The following is a 20,979-nucleotide window of genomic DNA, read 5'->3' on the forward strand; positions in this document are numbered from 1 at the left end:
ATCGATCTGCGCAAGGCTATTTAAGCCTCGGCGATTAATTTGACTGAGCAATACGGCTCTCTTTCAGAAACGACCTGGCCACAAAATGATAGCTCAACGGAGTGGCTTATCGCGTGGACATTTACGGCAGCCAAATTTTCTAAAACGCGTGACGTCGATTCCAAACGTGGAGGGAAAAAACGGAGGACCCCGGAGAAAAATCCACGCGGCCACGAGGAAGAGAGAGACACCGCAAACTCCAAATATACAGCAGCAGGCGTCAGGGTCAGGATCGAACCCACGACCTCCTGTGTACCAGGCGATGGAGTTAACACCTCGCCACTGTGGCGCCCATATTACATTTTTTGCCGCAGCAGCTCGCTCGTGCGCTTTGTGTTTCGTTGTTTCTTTCATCGCGCGCCACCCCCCCCTCCCTCCCTTTGTTTTCGCGAACGCAGCGTGCCGTGATGACGGGGCGCTGGCAACAATGGGGTCGCCAACCCCTAGTCAAAGACCGGGGGGGGGGGGGGGTGGTGGGGGAGGGTTGTGTGTGCAGTAACCCGGGCGCACGTCCCCCGCAAGCAATTCTTAAAGGGCAGAAACCTTCGCACCGACGAAAATATTTTTGTGGGGTTCATAGTGCGTGCTCCACCCCGTCCGCGGCCTTGCCATGTCACCAGCCTGCAGGTTACGTTCAAGGGACCCCCCACCCTGCAACCCCGGAACACTGGGAGGAACGTTTGCGTTCGGAAGCGAGTTTCCTTCGACGTGCAGCAAGGAGATAAACATTCGGCGGTCGGCGCCGACCGCAGGATTTCTGCCGTGACCCACGTCTCAAAATCGAGTCGCTCTTTGAGAGGACTCTCGCCATTCGCGCCACTCGCCCAGGCGCTCTGTTCCAATGCCCCCGATTAACAGTCTGCGGTAGTTTCACGGTGTGCTCTGTGGCGTTCACCCAATTACGGTCGCGAGCCTGCAAAGCGACTTTCACGCCTGGCAAAACGTGGACCGCGCCGTCGGGTACACTTGGGCGCGCGCTGCCTTTCCAACGACGTCGGGCATTGCGCAAAGTCTGCTGTGAAGTGCGCGGCACGTGCGTATTTATTTGTTTCGGTGAACACGCCCACAACGAGTGGCAAACGCCCATGCGGTGAGATGTTAACTACCTCGCTTGGTAAGCAGGAGGTCGTGGGTTCGATCCCGACCCTGACGCCTGCTGTTTATTTGTAGTTTGCGCGTCTCTCTCCCCCCCCCCCGTGGTCGCGTGGATTTTTCTCTGCGTATTCCGGCTTTTCCCTCCACATTTAGAAACACGCGTTTAGAGTGTTCAGCTGCGATACGTTTCCCCATGATAAGCCACTTCTATGAGCTATGCACTGTTAAATCTCGATGGAAAAATTAATTTCTGTTGCAACTGCCTTGTCCTCGTATCCCCACGTTCTACTCGGAACCTCCGAATAACTTAGCCTAGCCCCCTCGTCCAGCCTGCACACGAGCGTCAACCATCACGCGAACTCTGCTCATCCTCGCAGCAGCAGCAGCAGCAGCGGCAGAAGCTTTTGGCTGCTGGGCCATCGAACAAAGGCGGCGGTCACCGCATCATCGCACGGCGCTTTCACATTGCGCTTCTGAGGCCGTCTGGAGCGCTCTTCCTTCCGACGTTAGGAAGCCGCTGGAGCTATTCACTTTTCGCCCATCTATATTGGAAACTCATTTAATTACCACTGCGTTTTGTGTTGAGTTTGTTGTCCTTCCCTGGCACAGCCCGATTTAGCGCGGTTGGCTACGTAAGGTGCGAAAGAGGTCCAATGTACATACATACACAAATCCATCGCCACCACTTCTTGCTGAGTACATCTTGCAAACACCTTGCCACGTCCTATTCCAAACTCTCCCGTTGGATAATTACAGTGCTTGCACTCGAATGGCCATCAGTTTTCCTTTTTTAGCTTGATTTTCTCAAACCAGTTGCAACTCTTTATATTACCGGAGAAGCCTTCATTGAGTCTCGAGGTTTCTTTGCAGGAGGGTGTCGCCTGTTTGCGCGATTGGGAAAAGTTTATTATTTTTGTTTGCCGTGTATGGCTATAGTTTGCCGCCTAGGGCACGGCATAGACGCGCTCCTGTGATTGGAGAAACCCCACGCCTTGGAAGGGGAGAGCGTGGGGTTCCACTCCTTGTCCACGCGGTAGTGACCTGTCGCTACCCCCCACTTGCTGCGCTGCGGGTCCTCCTGCGGGCACGGCCGCGTTGCCCTGAGCGTGTCACGTCTTCACGCGCGCAACGATCCGCGTCTCTGCACGAGCCACCAACTCCCTCCTCAAAGTCCGCTGCATTGCAGCCGCGGTGCGCTGTCATCACGGCGGTGGATGTTTGTTCGCGTAGACTGGGGCCGGCGGGCAGCTTCCACGCAACAGCGAAGGGTTGCATCTCTGCACGATCCACCAACCCCTCCTCCAAGTCGCTACGTTGCAGCCGGAGTGGCGTGGGGGGGGGGCATTATCATGACGGCGACAGTGGCGGCTGTTTCTTTGCGTAGACTGGGAGGGGGGGGGGCCCCCTTGTCATAACGGCGATCACGGCCAGGCCACAGGGCGTCGGTCTGCGCTTGCGGGCCCCCGGTTTATCGAAGCGACAACGCCGGCCGGCCGGCGTGAGTGGGGACATTTTCAGTTTCGAGCGATTTTGTGGTGCATATGGAGCCCGTTTCCCCGTTTTTGTTGCTGGGAAGGCGGCCAAAGCCAGCGACCGTAGCGCCCCCCCCCCACCCGTGTCAGCTTTTTATTTTTAGCAATGCCGAGGCTGCACATGGGGGGGGTGGGGGGCGAGTGAACCGATCCGATTAGCGCGAGGCGAACAATCGTCGTGTTTGTTTATCCGGCGAGCGCGCGTGGCGCCGGCAATGTCCGTGGTCACGTTAGCGCTGACGCAGGGAGACTCGGCTGACCGGCGGCTCGGCAGAAAATGATCCGGGCGAAAGAAGAAAAAAAATCGACGGACGTCCGGGCGTGGTTTATATATTTATTTTTAACGGTCGGCGAAAACTGCGGCGCTTTGTATTTTTGAAAGGTGGCTGGACGTTCTTATGTAACGTGCCCAAGTACGCCATGTGATCACCGCTTTCTTATCGTTACCAACATTATCATCATTACCACCGACGCCGCCGCCGCCACCTCTACCACCATCATTATCATCGCCACCCCCGTTATTATCATCATCCTCACCACCGCTGTCATCATTGTCATCATCTTCATCATCACCACCACTAGCACTACTATCGTGATCGTCATCAATGTCATCATCGTCATCATCACCACTATTACAACCATCATGATATTTGATACTACTACTCTCTCACCAGCACCAATCCTCATGATATCATCATCATCGTCATTCCCATCATCATCGTCGTCATCACCACTGCTGTGTGTGACTACTAAATGACATTAAACCAACAGCAGCGATTTTTCACCAACTGCAAATATAACAACAAACTCTCCTTGCTAAGCTCCTCTTATCTCCCGCTCCCCAGCACGGCGACATTTCTCAACAATCCAATAACAAAAAAAACGTGGGGGGGGTGGGGTGAACCGTTACGTAACATTCCACGCTGTCGTTAGTCGTGAGCGGGAATCGAACCCGGATGGCCGGGTTTGTTGCACAGTGCCGCCAGCTAACGGCCACGCTGCCGCTCCCCTAACGCACGCACGCCCGCCGCTTGGGCCCGGCCACCAAAGCGGCGGCACGGGCGCCAGCTTCCTGCGCCGTCGCCGCCACCGCGCTCTATCCGCCTCTCCGGCGCGGCACGAGCTTCGGCGGGAACGTTTCAGTTTGGCGCGGCGTCCGACGTTTCGCTTCCCCCAGCTTCCGAAGCGACGCGCAGGTTGCAGGTTACGACCCGGCAACGCCCGCGAGGCGTGTGCGGTGGTACTTGTTCATTTGACGCGACGCGCATGAGTCGGGCGGGGTGGGGGGGGGCCGCGCAGAGGACACGCGGCCAGATGGAGACATCGCAGCAGCTGACGGAACGGCAGCGAAAGGAGGAGGGGGGAATGCTCCCGAAAAGCAGCGACCGCCGTGGAGGTGGAGCGGCGAGGCCAAGTTTGCACGACGTTCCGGAGCGTCGCGCGACCGCGATGGATTTCAGTGGGGGGAGAGGGGGGGAGAGAGGTGGGAGGGGATATCTTCATCCAGCAGTGGATCAATCCCTGCTGACGATAATGTTTAATCCTGTGAGAAGTGCTGCATCAGGCAGGGCACGTGATTCCAATTGGCGGCACACACTTGGACACTTTGTTCTTCCCATGGAGGGCGGTGGAGGGGATGCGATGGGGGGGGGGGGACGGCTGGTGGTAGGGGGAGGATTAATTAATTATTTGTGGTGACGACGCAGCTAAAAGTTTTTTTGACCACGTCGTGGTATTTTTTAAGCTTCTGCTGCCCACTGCTCCCGACGAGGCTGGACCGTGGCTGCCCAGCTTCCCAACGGGGTTTATTAAAAATAATGATTTTGGGGGGGGGTCAGTGTGGGCAGTGGGGGGGGGCAGCGGGGGAGGGGGGAGCGACCTGCCAGACCGCAGGGCGTGTGAGTGCGGCCGTGGATACATTACAAGAACACTGAGACCATTTACAGTTTATTTTTTTGACTCCCAGCATTGCAGGCGCGGTCGTGAAGCAAGCGCGCGTGTAAATGGGCAACGCGCACACCCGCAGGTCCACGTGACGGATTAGGTTCATAAGCGACCGGCAGCCTCGATGCCAGGGGATTAATCTTGAGAGGCTAAGCCGCGTGTCCACCCAGAGGGCGCCGTGCACGTTGAGGCCGGGGCAGCGTGTCTGGGAATTACCTTGGAAAATATTCCCCCCCCCCGACCCCACCCGACCCCCCCCCGAGTGAGCCATCTGGCCACTTATAGCCAATAATAATCATAATAATAATCGTGGTCGTGAAGGATTTTCAAAAATGGTAATAAAGTGTTTATATTTATATCATGTTGTCACAGTGCATTTCTGGATTAGGAGTCGGTTATCGTGGTCGTTTGACTGTAACTTCACCACGCCGATCATAATAATAATCGTGGTCATGAAGGATTTTCAAAAATGGTAATAAAGTGTTTATATTTATATCATGTTGTCACAGTGCATTTCTGGATTAAGAGTCTGTTATTGTGGTCGTTTGACCGTAACTTCACCACGCCGGTCGGTGCAGTGGCGGAGTGGTCCAGGCAGAGCTCGCCGCTCGTGGGTCGCCAGTTGTGGCCAGGAAACGAATTCGGGTGGTCCAGGTTCATACTGCAGTGCGCTAACCAATGCGTCTTCTTCCCTCCCACACATCAACGAGCGAATGAATACATTTTTATCTCCTTTCACGAGATAATGAATTTGCGATAATATTTGTACTCGTGCGTTTTTCTCTAGTCGAAATCGTCGACGTTCATCCGAACCGGGAAATCAAACGCAGGCTCATCGGGTTCGCTGTGCGGCGTGCCGATCACTGCGCCACCGTTATCCCTCTTCCCCATCGTCATAATTGTGGCACGGAAATTTTTCACGTGTTTAAATTAGCTTTTTCAGGAGCGACTGCGGTTGACCGACGTCCTTTGTTTGACGATCCGATTCTTTTGTTTGTTTGGTGAGTGGATCGGAGCTCGGCCCAGAAAATCCCCACTCCCGGTGCACGCAGATGGCACTCAGAACTCCGCCACGCAGAGCTACGTGGCCAGCTTGGTCCAAGTGGATGGCACTCAGAACTCCGCCACACAGAGCTACGTGGCCAGCTTGGTCCAAGTGGATGGCACTCAGAACTCCGCCACGCAGAGGTGCGTGGCCAGCTTGGTCCAAGTGGATGGTACTCAGAACTCCGCCACGCTGAGCTACGTGGCCAGCTTGGTCCAAGTGGATGGCACTCAGAACTCCGCCACACAGAGGTGCGTGGCCACCTTGGTCCAAGTGGATGGCACTCAGAACTCCGCCACACAGAGGTGCGTGGCCACCTTGGTCCAAGTGGATGGTACTCAGAACTCCGCCACACAGAGCTACGTGGCCACCTTGGTCCAAGTGGATGGTACTCAGAACTCCGCCACGCAGAGTTACGTGGCCAGCTTGCGGCCGCTATGGGAGCTGAATCCTTGATTTTGTGCCAAGTGGTGCAACGGTTGAGCGCGCCAGCCGCTGGGGCATACAAGAGCCTCCCCGAATGCGCTGCCCACGGTCCCATTTTAATCCGGCAATTCATTCACATCCTGCCCTTTTGTTTGGGCTCGCGGGAATTTTACAATTGTGACCATTATTATTTTATCATTAAAGAAATTCTCACACGGGGGGGGGGGGGGGGGGTGGGGACAAGTACGCCCTCTTGTCGGGCCGCCCCCCTCCCACCGGCTCGCGTCACAAGCGTGCAGGGGAGGTGCGGGGGTGGGGGTACAAAGGCCGCGGTGCTGATTACGGCAACCTTGTGGTGTGATTAAGCAATGGAGGGGGGGGTGAAAAAAAATTATTACGCCGCGCGGCGACAGTCGCGATCAAGGGAGCCGCCAGGACGGCAGCAACACGGAGCGGTTGTGCGCCCAGCGGTGGCTGCGGTGGCTGCGGTAGAGCGGCGTCCGCGGCGCGGCAAAGTGAGCCCAATCGGCCGGGGCGAGGTCTGCGAGCGACGGCGCGCGGCTTGGGAGAAACTGGGCGCTAGCGCCGGCGATTGGCGTCGTGGACCGCGTGCTTGCCGCCAACAGCCGTTTGGGTTTACGGCGAGTTTAAATGAAGCTTCTAAACTTTTTTTTTTAATTATTTCATGAGGTGAGGCCCACTGAGCGAGAGCTTTCAGAAGCGACCTGGCTGTCGCTAATGATCGCTCAACGAAGTGGCCTATCACGTGGGCATTGATAGCAGCCAAATGCTCTAAAACGCGTGGACGTCGATTGTAAATGTGGAGGGGAAAAGCCGAGGGACCCCGGGGAGAGAGATGCGCAAACCCAAAATACACAGGAGTTGGGGTCGGGATCGAACGCTTGACCTCCTATATACCAGGCGAGGTAGTTTACATCTCGCCACCGTGGCACCCCGAGAGCTCGTAGCTGATTTTCCATGGGAGACATCGTGAGTTAGCGAATGTTTTGGGTGAATTCACCTGCAGGTGATTTTCGCGAACGTATCTTGGTGGCCAGGCTTTGCCCGAGTAGCACTCATCAGTGGAACTGGCCAAACATCCAAATGCAGGACCCTCCTGGCAAAAGAGTCTTGAGACTCGGTGAGACTTTTCTGGGTAAATAAATTACATTGTTACGTTACATTATTAATTAATTAGAATAAAAATGTACATATTTTTTTTTATCATTGTCTTCAAGAGCTTTTTTGTCCAATTACCTTTTTGTTTTACGCGCATCGGAGGAAACTGTGGCGTCTAGAAAATACCCAAGCATCCATGTGAAGTGCACGGAGACTTAATGCGGCTAGCCCGCTCGCAACCTCCTTGCTGTACTACCTCGCATCGCTTTGCCCCCCCTCCCCGCGCACGTTCTCGACCTCGTGACCTCCACGCCGTCCGGCGCAGGGCATGCGATTACCGCACTGCGTCGGAAACATTTCTCACCCTACCCTGGAGTCTGACCGTGAAAACCCGAGCTTTGGTGGTGAGCGAGGCCCACCCATCCTCCCTCCGCCCGACCGCCCAAACCATACCGAGGCTGGCTGGCGCAGGCACGTAATTGCGTGGTTACATAACACGAAGGGGTTTACAGTTCGCTGCGGCGGAGCCGGCAGAGGAGCAAGCGAGTGATGTGGAGGAGGGTGGGGGGGGTGTTTGCCGTCGAGCAGAAACCCCGGGCCAGAATTAGCAATTCTTTTCATTCTTCTATAACGAACCTCTCAGCCGTGCTGTATGGTTTTTCTTTATTTTAAACGGCCAATTAATATTTGTTGCAACCATCTCGCTCAGTGCCGTCGCCGTGCGTCTGGGTGGGTAACGAGCGAGCGCGATGGACGCGACGCCGGGCTCGGTTCGGCTCTGCGCCTACTGCGGCGGGGGAGGAGCGAGGGTGACCTATTTTGCTGCGAGCGCTTAGCAGTTCGTTGCGTGAAAAATCGTGACGGTGTCGCGAACGAGCGAGCGATCGCGCGTCGGCAACGTGTCCGCGTCCGTTGAACTTCTTTCGCACCGTACGCAGCCAGCCGCGCTAATCGGAGGTGCGCCACCAAGCCTCTCCGGCGCGCCAAATCCAAAACTCGCGCTGACGTCGGCGATTGTCGTAAGCGGCAGTGCAACGGCTGGAGTTGGTTACCGCCGATTTGGCAAGGCGGCGCGTGACGCTCGCAGCTTTCCGGCGTCAACAAATGCGACCGCTGATTGCAATTACGGTAATCGCGACCATTGAGTAACGTCGCGTCTACAACCAAGTAGCACCGCCTCCCCTGGAGTGTGCCGATGGATGTACGTGCTGTGAAGAAGGTCCATTGCCCAAAACGTTGCCTCATTATGCGTTTGGTTTTTTCCCTCTTAAAGGCACGGTGTTTTGATCGTTGTTGCTTGTGCACCACTGGCAAACGCAGCAGCAGCAGCACCACAAAATGATCTGCCCTGTGTAATATTGTCTTGGCGTTATCTTTGCATTAAAGCAACCTGCGTTATTTTGGCATTTGTGTTCCTAAAACGTGCAAACGCAACTGCGGTTGACGCTGCTGTGCGTGACCGATGCCATGTTGGGCCACGCGTCGTTGTTGTGTGTACGGCACGTGATTGTGCATGCAATCCACCAAGTGTGTCAATAACTGTGTGTGTGTGTATCACGCTGTGTGTGTGTGTGTGTAGTTAAATGTGTGTGTGCATGTGGACTTCCCCGAGGTCAACTCGGCCTCAAATGAGCACCTGGTGCGGTGTGTAAACGTTGCCACGGGGGAGACAAAGGCGGCCGGGCGTGGTCCTGGCCACCCAACCCCTCGTGTGTCACAGTGCCGGCCTTCATCGGTGCTACTTGCAAACAGCACTTGCCCCGTAATTTTGTTAATGCTATACGGGGGATCTTTGTCTTTGGAGTAGAGAGGTGAGAGGGAGGAAGATGGAGGGAGGCAGTAACCGGTGTGGCGAGCAACCAACGCCTTTGTCTCCCCGCTGCTCGTGTTCTTACACAGCGCAGCGGGGAGTCACTTAAGGCCGAGTTAATCTAGGCGAGGCCCAGGAAAGTTTCAGACATCACTTGTCACCGGTGTCAGTTGTGGCCCGGGAAATCAAATTTGGGTCACGGGGTTCGTAGCACTGTTCGCCGACCACTGCGCCACCACTCCCCCCGCATGCACGAATGCGCGGATCAATGCCACGTTAATCAATTTTAATCTTCTGCCTCGAGTTAATTCATTTTTGCCATCGATTTTTTTTGCTTGTTAATTTTTTTTTGCAACAGGTAGAACATTTCTTTTTAATAAGCCGAGCTTAAAATATCCCCGGCACTAGCTGGTTATTAAAATGAAAAAAAAAATCTAAAATCACTCGTTATTGCATTTCAAACTGCGCCGTATCCATCGCTGGCTAAATTGGCCGCGCCTTGACGGCTCCCACCACGTTTATTGGAAACGTTCCACGCCAAACTCGCGCGCCGTCGTGCCGCGCGCTCCGTGTCGGCGGGAGACGGCCGAAGCGCTCCTTCTCCTGAAGTCACCCCTGAGAAGAACCCCCAACGAACGAATACGTTGTGAGGCCGCACTCATTTACACACACGCACACAACAACAACAACAACAACCCGCCATTCGCCACTAAGTGGCGGTGACGTCACCACGACGCTTGTGCCAGGCCATGTGCACCTTGAGGCCACGTGAAGTGTCGAACGCCCGCTGGCAGGAGGTCACGGGGCAGACCCAGGTGCCCACGGGTCGACTGACACGCACACACGGACAAACCTGTGCGCTGGCAACAAGCGAACAGCAATACAATCGCTGGTCTCGTCAAGGAGCGTAAATGGTCGCGCGAACTCCGCTCAGCGCAGCAGCAGCAGCAGCAGCGGCGGTGGTTTTTGGCTGGGCCATCGAACAAAATACAGTCACCGCATCGCGCGCTTTCAGACACGCTTGTGCGTCCGTCTGGAATGCTCTTCCTTTCAATAGTAGAAAGCCACTGGAGCCTGTGCACTCTTAAAACATCTAGATTGAAAACTCAAAACTCATTTAGAACGGCTTTTTGTGTTTAGTTTTGTTGTCCTTCCCCCGCACCTGCGATTAGCACGGTTGGCTACGTGCGCTGCGAAAGCAGCTCAACTTGCACACGCGATGGGCTAGCTCGCAGTCACTGCGCGAACATTATCGGAACGCCCCTTGCTCGCGCAACGACGCAGCTGAACGAGGCACCGGGCGGGGGTCACGGCGATGAGAACTGTTGCGGAGACTCGCGAGCGGAATTTTTATTTTTGTTACGACCGGTGAGGAATGAGGACTGCAAAGTTGGCCTCGGAGACGCGAAGTAGGACCGCGTATTCACCGCTCCACGACCGTACGTACGCATGTTTGTAGGCCTTCTCTCGCACCGTGCGCAGCGTGTATGTACGTTTAACGCGTAGGCTTTCGCGTCCAAAATTATTTCATAATGAAGGTTTGTGGGTTAGATCGGGTAAGTATGAATGTGTCGTAACCCTCCACCGCCCGACGCAGCCAGTAAGGTTTGTCACGTAAACAACGCGCCAATTTAGTTACTGCTTCGGCCCACCGGTGTGTTGGACAGTAAATCCACAACATTTACAATTTCAATAGTCTTCATATTGTTTACATGACAAACCTTACTGGCTGCGTCGGTTGGTGGAGGGTTACGACACATTTATACGTACGCGATCTAACCCAAAAAACCTTTATTATGGAGCGTGTATGTACGTTGAACTTCTTTCGCACCTCCGATTTAGCACGGTTATCTGCGTACGGTGCAAAAGAAGAAGTTCACCACACGTACACACACACACACATGCATCGCACGTGACCACCAACTGTGCTAATCGAGCAGACGCCTTCCACGCGGCGCGCTTGAGGTGGTTAAGAGAGCTACGATTGGAATGTGCCCGACCGTGTCAAATCTCATAAGCTAAGCAGGCGGTTTGAGCCTTGGAAGAGTGCTTAGGTGGTGAGCATGCATGCGTGCATGCATACCAGGTGTTATAGAGCACGGGAGGTGCGCGCGAGGGGGGGGGTGTTGTTACTCGGAGCGAAGCAGTGCGGTGATTTTAATTGTTGTACTCTACTCCTATGCTGCCACGTCTACGCACCCCTGACTTTGGTGAAGTAGGGTCAAATTACCCCCCAGTACAGCACACCGGTGTGTTGGAGAGCAAAGTCACAACATTTACTATCTATATATTTACGTGATCTAACCCCCAAACAAACTGTATTATTAATGATATTGGTCGCGAAAGCCTACGTGTTAAACTTATTTCAAAATATAATTACCTTAAAAATGTCACCTCCCCCCCCCCCCCTTCATATGTGTTTCTTAAGATGATAATGAAGTTTCCCAATTTTCTTTACGTGACCTTTGTAACATGAGAAGGGTTACCTGTGTGTGTTTGTGTCTTTTATATGGCGGTGAGTTACGAGATTGTAAACTTGACTTTTAGTATCATCGTAACTTTGTCCTGTTTAGTTTTTTTACGTGTGGCCTGGTAGCTCAAAGTGTCAGAGCGCTCAGCCAGCACTGCTGATATTCTGGGTGGATATCCGATAAACAACTGTCTCGTCTCTTTGGTTCTCTCCGTAAGGTAGAAAAATAATAAATCACGTGTCGATCGCAACACAAGCAAACGTCATCAGGTGGGACAACCACAGCAAAAAAAAACTGCTGAAGTAGGCAGTTTTATTTTCTACCCACGTGACTTTACCGAAAGAACCAAAGAGTATGGATTCCTGCAGTCACGAAAGCTTCAAATCAAGATTGAACTGTCCCGTCAGTAAACCGTGTTATGTTGAGCTTCTTTCACACCGTACGTAGCCATGCGTGCTATTTGGATGTTGCGGCAACTGTAGTGAGTTGGTGGCCTGAGACTGGTCACCATGTTGTGGATTTTCTCTCCAACACACCGGTGTGCTGTACTAGTGACGAATTGGCACGTTCTGTTTACGTGACAACCCTTGCTAATTGGCTGTGGGGGGTGGTGGCGGGTTTAACGACACATTTATATATTTATGCGATCTAACCCAACAAAAACCTCTTATGGATGGTCACCACTCACTGCACAGAAACAACAAAACCCGTAAATGTGGCTTTTTATTCAGTTTGGCAATAAAAATAAATCTCAGTTTGATTGGCATGCGACGAACACTCTTAACGCCATACTGCTTGGTTCTTTCGGTAAAGTCGCGTAGATAGAAAATGAAGAGATCACAACGTTTCGATCGCAACACAAGCAACCGTCATCAGGCGAGACAAACACAGCAGGAGTACTGCTGATGCAGGAGAAAGAGCTGCTGCTGCAACACGAGGTTATAGAGACTTTATAGGTGGGCTCGACCCAAGGGTAAGTGGGCGGAGCCAGAGATGGAATCTGTACTCTTAACACTCTTTGCAGGACATTAAGAGGCCTATCCCCCGAGTGTGCATAATGATAGCAGGTGAAGTGACACCGCGGGTAGCATCTGTGATATCATTCGCAGTAGTCCGACACACAGTGATGCACTGCTCGCTGCAGGGCTCCGGGTGGATGTGTTTCTCCGTCTGCTGATAACGTCGCACCGATACCCGTATTTGGAATCGAATGTGGAGAGACGAGAGCGATTATTAATCGACGCGTAACGGGCTTCACATCACTGGCCTACGAGGCAACCACCACTTCTCCGGCGTCAATGAAAATCAAATGAACACCACTTTGTGGCACTCCAACAGTGGTCAACAATATATACGAATATACTTGCCCCCTGCCACTGGAACGTGGAACTTCCACCACCGGCTGGGTGCCGCACCAAGTTTTTCGTTCCGATCGGCCGGTGGAATCCGCGCCGTTAATAGCTTCACGGCCACGCAGAGACTCGTTGGGGGGGGGGGAGCGAAACTGCCGTTGCGATGGAACTTATAAAACCCCTTCCCGTTACGATGGCGTACGCGTGCGTGTCCGTCATCGGTTTTTCTTCCGAATCCGTTCCGATTCCGTGCGTGTACGTCATTGGAACTAAATCGATTCGAAACGGAATCGGAAGTAAAATGGCCACGCCGGAGGGCGTGCGGCACAGTTTGGCGCCAGCTGTCTTAGAGCGTGGCGGTCGTGTCGCTACGGTTCTCTGCGGTGAGCGCGACGTCTTTGTAAACAACGCCGCTACGCCTCCCGGAATAAAATGAACGCCAAGCCGCTTGCGCGTCGTGAACGGGACGTCTCGGGACGGGAAAAGGGTTAACGTGCGGACAGGACACGGAGCCTCGGAACGTGGTGTGCATCACAGTGAGGGGGGGGGGTGACTGTGGGAGGTTGGTGGGGGGCGGTGGGATGAAAGGGCTTCGCAGCGCCCCGTACCACCTTGTCTCCCGTCCACAGGGTGGAGGCGCTCTCACCGGCCACGTGCTTATTGCCATTTTCTTTGATGTTCGCGAGCTGCCTGGCTGGTGCGTGGATGTTAGTGGGGGAGCGGCGGCGTAGCGGTTTGCGCTCCGCGCCTCGAAACCCGGCGACCCGAGTTCGACTCCCGCTCGCGGGCAACGCCGGCGACGACTATCTGAACCCGGTCCCGGGCCTCGCCTAGGTCGACTCGGCCTCAAATGAATACCTGGTAAAAACATCGCCGCTGGGGAGACGTAGGCGGCCGGGCGTCGTGTTGGAGACCCACCCCCTCGTGTGACCGCCGTGCCCGCCTTCATAGGTGCTCCCTTAACAGCACTTTCCCCGACAGTCTGTTACAGGCGGGGGATCTTCGTCTTTTTGGAGGTGGGTAGGGGTGAGCGAGCGAGTCCTTTACTCCAAGCGATAAGATCCACCCTCCACCGCCCGGCCCCTCGGGCGCCGCAAGAACCAATCTCGATCGTTTGGCCGTCATTGACGGTGCTCCTGGCACCGAGAGCCAGTTTGCCCGCTGTCGCTTGTCTGTTTGAGTGCATTTTCTGCGAATTGCTCCCGATGTCGATGTTCCAAAAGGCTCTTGGTTCCATCGTTCAGGGCTAGAATTTTCGTCATCGTCATCACGATCCATGGGCGGTTCGCCCCGTAGGTGGCCACTGCACGTTTCGAAATTCGAAGCCCACTTTCCTCTGCCGTGTGCCAAATCTGGTCGAGTGGTGCCACATCTTTCTCGCACCAATCTCTTAGGTCTTCCTCTCTCTTTCCACTTTTCTCCATTTTTCCCCAAACAACGGCACACTTAAAATGTTCCCGTTGTCGTCCATTCTGAAAGTTTAGCTGCTGTGAACCGATGAGTCAAGCCCAGGGTGCGCTGCGTGTTGTAAATGATACCGGGTCGTGTGTGATTTTCAAAGCAATGCATTATTAAAATACTGTACCCAGGTTTCTATTGACCACTGTGTTCAAGTGCACACAGTTGGTGCGGGCTAGATCTCGCCAGACAGGTTTACACAACATCACAAGCACCGCCTAATTTGTTTTGCACCGGAATATAATCTCTGTCTGAGCCTCGACTACGGCCTCCCCTCTCGGGCAATCAAATCTCATCCTGGCTCATTTCACAAACCCGAGCCGCTCCTTCGTTCCTGCCGTCATTTACATTATTTAACCCTCTCCCTCCCTCGCCCTCCCCCTCCTCTTCGCTGCGTTCGCTTGCAGCCGGCATGCCGGGTTCCCGTGACCCCCGGGGGATACGCGTTGGCTTGCCGGGTCTTGCCGCCGTGTCTTGCCGCCGTGTCTTTTTTTGTGCTGGCGAGGCGACGCTACCTCGGGTGACGCGCCCGGCCCATCGGCAGGAGTTTTGTTGCGTGTCGGCCCACGGCTGAAAGCTAAACCTATGAAACTATTTTTTATTTTTACCAGGTTCAGGCCCACCGAGCTTTGTAGCTCTTTTTCAGAAGCGACCTGGCTATCACGTACGATAGCTCAACGAAGTGACTCATCACCGTGCGTAAATGTACGGTGGCCAAACACTCTTTCGACGCGTGATGTTGAGTCTCTCAATGTGGAGGGAAAGACCTGGAGGACCCAGAGAAAAATCCACACGACGACGAGGAGAGACCGGCGCGCAAACTCCAAATATACAGCAACAGGCGTCAGGGTTGGGATCGAACCCACGACCTCCTGTACACCAGGCGAGGTAGTTAACATCTCCTAGCCACCGTGATGGTGATGAGAGAGAGACGCAGACTCCAAATATACAGCAGGCATCGTCCGGGTCGGGATCGAACCCACGACCTCCTGTACACCAGGCGAGGTAGTTAACGTCTCCTAGCCACCGTGATGGTGATGAGAGGGAGAGACGCAGACTCCAAATATACAGCAGGCATCGTCAGGGTCGGGATCGAACCCACGACCTCCTGTACACCAGGCGAGGTAGTTAACATCTCTTAGCCACCGTGATGGTGATGAGAGAGAGAGAGACGCAAACTCCAAATATACAGCAGGCATCGTCCGGGTCGGGATCGAACCCACGACCTCCTGTGTACCAGGCGAGGTAGTTAACGTCTCCTAGCCACCGCGGCTCAGAGCGGGCGGCGGCTACTTTGTAAACCAGCCGGTGTCGATTGGCGCCGTTGGCGGTGATTCGGCCGCATCGTCGTCGTCCGCGTGCCGTCGTTTTTTATTCTCGCGCTCATTTACCCAGCGAACGTCTCCACCCGATGCGTGTGTGTGCGTGGGCGTGCGATCCGAATTGAGCGGCCAAGAATTTGCTTGTTTTTGTGCTCCCGTTTTAGTTCCCCCCTCCCCCGGGAGAAAGGTCGATCCTTTTTATTTCGGTGAACCGACCTGCCGAGAATGTGGAGTCGAGCGGCCTCGGAGGTCCGAACGACCAGTTGCGCGCCACCGAGAGACCAGTGTCCGAGCCGCCCATGATTTAAGTGTAGCGAGCGGTGGTCTCAACACAGCTGGCGATAACTGCGAAAACAACAACAACAAAACGATTAAACTGGGTTGTACACTTAATTTGGGCTTAAATCCAGGTCTGAACATAGGAGGAGAAAAAAAATCGTATTGATTGTCGTAGCGATGAATATTACTCTCATGAAGCAGGGCGGGCGGGAAAGTTCTGCCCCTTGCTGTGGATAAGAGTTCGCTTTGAGTTTTCAGAGGCAGTACTGTGATATCTTCTTCTGCGGCCCCTTCTCTGACCATCTCATTAGGCAGAGTGTTTAGGTAAGCGTGACGGCTACTGTTTGAACTACTTTCGCGCCGTACATAGCCAAACGTGCTAATCGGAGGGGCAATAATAGTAATGATAATTACTATAAGGCTACTTGAAGGAAAATTCCCGTAAAAAAAATCCAACGCGGGCGTTCTCTCACTGTCACGTGGAGCCCCGCGCTGTGCGGTTCACAAATGGCCGATGCAAATGTTCCGCAAATTTATAAACGTCGGCAGCTGAAGTGGAATGAGAATCTGCAAAAACGAGACGGGAACAAACGAGAAACAATCTTTACGAGATGGTCGTTTATTTTTTCTGCCCTGAATTGAACCGTGACTCCCACCCTCGCCAAATAATAATAATAATAATTCAGATTGGCGGGGTCACGCATCAAAGTTTGAAGGGACAAAATGAGTGACTAATGTGACTGGTAATGACGACAACACTGATGATGAGTGTGATGGTAATCACGATCACGATGGAAATGATGTCTGATGATGGTCACATCATTGACGATGACGACCATGATCATGATGTTCGTTCCAGCAACGTCTAAACGGTGACGAAAATGAACGCTACTTTGACGTTCACCACACGATTGTACATTTTTTAAGCTGCGATGACCCGCGCCTTTTTTGGTGCTGTCGCACATTCTCGCTCCCTTTGTTGGGAAAATAATAAACGTCTCAAGTCGGCGGCGAGTCACATGTGCGTTGAGCCCGGCAGAGGTTAGCGGATATCATTTAAAAACAAGAGGGAGGGCGAATCGATACCGAAAAGAGTTGACATTTCCGCAAAATGGGCGGCGACATTTCCGGCGTCGAGGAACAATCCGGCAGGGCCTCGCCTCGATTGAGGGCTGTGTAGCTCTTTTTTTCGGAAGCGACCCTGGCCATCGCCAACGATAGCTCAGCCAAGTGGCTCGTCGATACGCGGAAAATTTATATTGTCCAAATACTCTTAAACGCGTGGCGATGATTCTGAACGCGGAGGGAAAAACCCGGAGGACCCGGAGACGAATCCGCACGACCACAGGGAAGAGACCGGCACGCAAACTCCAAATATACAGCAGCAGGCGTCAGGATCGGGATCGAACTCACGACCTCCTGTACACCAGGCGAAGGTAGTCAATCTCTCCTCGCCACCGATTGTTTTTGTAGCCCCCGCTCCCCCACTCCCACCTGACTGATCCCAGGGTTGAGCGACCCCTTGGCAGACGGCTTCCTCCCCTCGCACCCAACATATTACACGACCGCAGAGGGGTGGCAGGGAGGTCGGAGCCCAGTGATGACCCCCCCCCGCCCAGCGCTTCGTGGGTCAGGGCTCTCAAATGCAGTGGGGATTGTTGGTCTTAACCCGGGCCATCGTTGACTTTGCAACAACAACAACAAAACCCATCGCGTAAACATTTCCGTCTGAACTTAATTATTTTTTTATCTCGTTCAGATTATTCGGATTTCTTTTTTGCTGCTATAAATGTCCACGTGATGAGCCGCTTCGTTGAGCTATCATTTGTGGCCAGGTTGTGTTATGAAGAATAAGTCAATACCTCGGTGGCCTTTATCTGGTAAGATTAAAATAGTTTAGTTTTATTTGTATATTTTTAAGGGATTTGTTTACCTTTCCTATTTTTTGCACTCCTATTGCGTTGTTGGCACTGTTTGTTGTTGTAACCTTCTGACCCCGTCCCTACTGGTCATCTGTGAAAAAGAGCTTCATAGCTCATCGGATTCCTCCTCCAGTATGAATAAATATTCTGATTCGGATCCTTTTTGGCAAATTCCATCTCTGATAATTACAGACGTCTGTGTGAGTTTCACGCGACGGACATCACTCCCGTACGCCGGAGTGGGTGGGAAAGTGCAGCCCCCTCTGCTGTGTGGGTCAGAGGTCACCGTGAAGGGATCTCAGAGGTCGCAAACGGGTTTTGATTCCTTACCCGTACCCGGCCGCACCAGGGTCGAAAATGGGTACCCGTACCCGGCCGGGTATGGGTACCCGTTCCCTACCGGTACCTGTACCCTACCCGAAATGAGTGACAAACGGTTACTCACCAGTGACTCACGGCCTACCCGTCCCCGTACTCGGCCGCACCAGGGTCGCAAACGGGTACCCGGCCTGGTACGGGTAGCCGGGTATCGGGTAGGGTACGGGTATTGCGTACCCGATTGCGACCTCTGGTGCAGCCCCCTCTGCTGTGTGGGCCAGAGGTCACCGTGAAGGGATCTCAGAGGTAGCTCTGTGATGTCCGCTTTCGTGGGCCCCTTTTCTCTGATGCAACGAGCTGCGCTGCTGTGCGAGAGCGTTCTGAATGGATTCAACATCTCGTGATGTGACTCCGGTAGGGCAGTTGGCAGATATTGTAGGCAGATTGGGATCAACGTGCGATGCTGTTATTGACGATGTTGATGCCCGTGTTGATGCTGCTGTTAATGATAGTCTAGATCAGGGGTGGGGAACCTTTTTTCTGCCAAGGGCCATTTGGATATTTATAACATCATTCGCCGGCCATGCAAAATTATCAACTTCGAAATTAGCCTGTTTATATTTGGTCAAACATTTAATTAACTCTCACCCCTAATGTGATGGCTGGAACTGCTTCTCTTTGGTGAGGCGTGTGATGTTGGCTGGTATTGATGTTGCTGCTACTCGCAACTGCTTTTCCAGGTTTGCTCCGAGATTTATTGAATTTCGAGTCCTGCCTGCGGTTGCCTTGGCAGGGCCAGACCAAGTGATTTCGCGGGCCTTGATAATGATGCCAATGCTGTTCATAATGATCATGATAATGATGATGATAATGATGATGATAATGACAATCCTGGCGACGACTGTTCTTGATGGTCTTGATGATGGCATCGTTTATAATTATGCCGCTCTTCATGATGATGATGATGATGGTGTTAACACCCCGACGATGCCGTTAATTAACGACGGTGCCACCGCTGATGACGACGACGACGACGACTAACGATCCCGCCGCCGTTGACGACGATCCCGACGATGCCGTCGGCGTGGACGATGCCGCTTCCGCTGATTCCACTGTCGCTGATCCCACTGTTGCTGATCCCACTGTCGCTGATCCCGTGTGCCGGATCCCCTTGTCTCGCAGGAGCCGCCATGGTCAAGCACCAGCCGCTGCAGTACTACCGGCCCCAGCTCTGCCTGTCATGCCTCGCCGGCCTGTACGGCTGCCGGTGGAAGCGCTACCAGCGCTCGCACGACGACTCCACCAAGGTCGGTGTGGGCGAGCAAGCGCCAGCGGAGGGGGCGAGCAAACGTCGCACGCACGCACGCACGCACACGCACACACGCGCGCACGCACGCACGCGCGGCAGCGGAGCTGTTAGCGCTGCGCTAAGCCGGCTTGGAGACGTCGTCGTCGTCATTCACGACAGAGCACCGTCGTCACAGCGACGCGATTGATCGTGTTTTGCAAAGCAACATGCGACTAAATTGGCAACCGGCGCGATTAGCCGTGGCGACGTCATTGACTCGCCCCCCCCCCCCCCCTCCGTTTCCAGTGGGAATGGGATGATGAACCCGAGCTAATGGGCTGCAACCTGGCCAAACTGATGGCTTGGATGGTGACGGGGTGCCTTGGTTATACAGGCAGTCTGCTCACGGTTCATACACGCAGGCGGGGCACGGTTAGCCATCAGCAGGCTCTCCACCGGCTCTCTCCTGCGCTTGATTGTCGCTCTCTCCACGGGAGGCGAATGACTTTGGTGTCGCCGACCGGCGAGAATCCGTGTTTGCGTGTGAAGCCACGCGGAGCTGTTCGCCCGGCGTTGCCGCTTGAGCAAAGCCAAGCAAACCCCCCTCCCCCTCCCCCCGGGCCATCGTCTTTGGGGGTCTCGTTCCGTTCCGGGGCCTTCTTCGTTCCCGAGGGCCGGCCGCCGGATGAACTCCTCCTCCTCTTCTGCCTGCCACGGAGCTCCTTGCCAGCGCTGGGGGGGGGTCCCACATTTGGAAGAGTTCAACTTATAAGCAAGGACCCAAACTGCACTTGTTCCATATCGCTTCGGTTCCTCGCCCCTCCTCAGGCACCGTTAGAAGTTAGGTCAAGTCGCTCGTTCACCGGCACCATCGGCAGCAGCAGCGTCATTATCAGCAGCAGCAGCAGCAGCGTCATTATCAGCAGCAGCAGCAGCAGCGTCATCATTATCAGCAGCAGCGTCATTATCATCAGCAGCAGCGTCATTATCAGCAGCAGCAGCGTCATCATTATCAGCAGCAGCGTCATTATCAGCAGCAGCAGCAGCGTCATCATTATCAGCAGCAGCAGCGTCATCATTATCATCAGCAGCAGCGTCATTATCATCAGCAGCAGCGTCATTATCATCAGCAGCAGCGTCATTATCAGCAGCAGCAGCGTCATTATCAGCAGCAGCAGCAGCGTCATCATTATCAGCAGCAGCGTCATTATCAGCAGCAGCAGCGTCATCATTATCAGCAGCAGCAGCAGCGTCATCATTATCAGCAGCAGCAGCGTCATCATTATCAGCAGCAGCAGCAGCAGCGTCATTATCATCAGCAGCAGCGTCATTATCAGCAGCAGCAGCGTCATTATCATCAGCAGCAGCGTCATTATCAGCAGCAGCAGCGTCATTATCAGCAGCAGCTGCGTCATTATCAGCAGCAGCAGCGTCATCATCAGCAGCAGCAGCAGCGTCATCATTATCAGCAGCAGCGTCATTATCATCAGCAGCAGCAGCAGCGTCATTATCAGCAGCAGCAGCAGCGTCATTATCAGCAGCAGCAGCAGCGTCATTAT

The 20,979-nt window shown here is 54.0% G+C and overlaps 1 protein-coding gene across 6 annotated transcripts in view; it reads left to right on the forward strand.

Moving 5' to 3' along the window:
* The window catches only part of GDPD5 (glycerophosphodiester phosphodiesterase domain containing 5), a 69,108-nt gene that overhangs the window by 21,945 nt on the left and 26,184 nt on the right, over window positions 1-20,979 (forward strand). For all 6 annotated transcript variants that reach the window (XM_078876164.1, XM_078876159.1, XM_078876161.1 and 3 more), the window contains one exon: window positions 19,315-19,439. In XM_078876164.1, the coding sequence (XP_078732290.1) occupies window positions 19,323-19,439 (117 nt within the window). In that variant the 5' untranslated portion in view covers window positions 19,315-19,322. The remainder of the gene's footprint in view (window positions 1-19,314; window positions 19,440-20,979) is intronic.

The sequence above is a fragment of the Lampetra fluviatilis genome, chromosome 43 (genome assembly GCF_964198595.1).
Source record: "Lampetra fluviatilis chromosome 43, kcLamFluv1.1, whole genome shotgun sequence".
Taxonomy (NCBI): Eukaryota; Metazoa; Chordata; class Hyperoartia; order Petromyzontiformes; family Petromyzontidae; genus Lampetra; species Lampetra fluviatilis.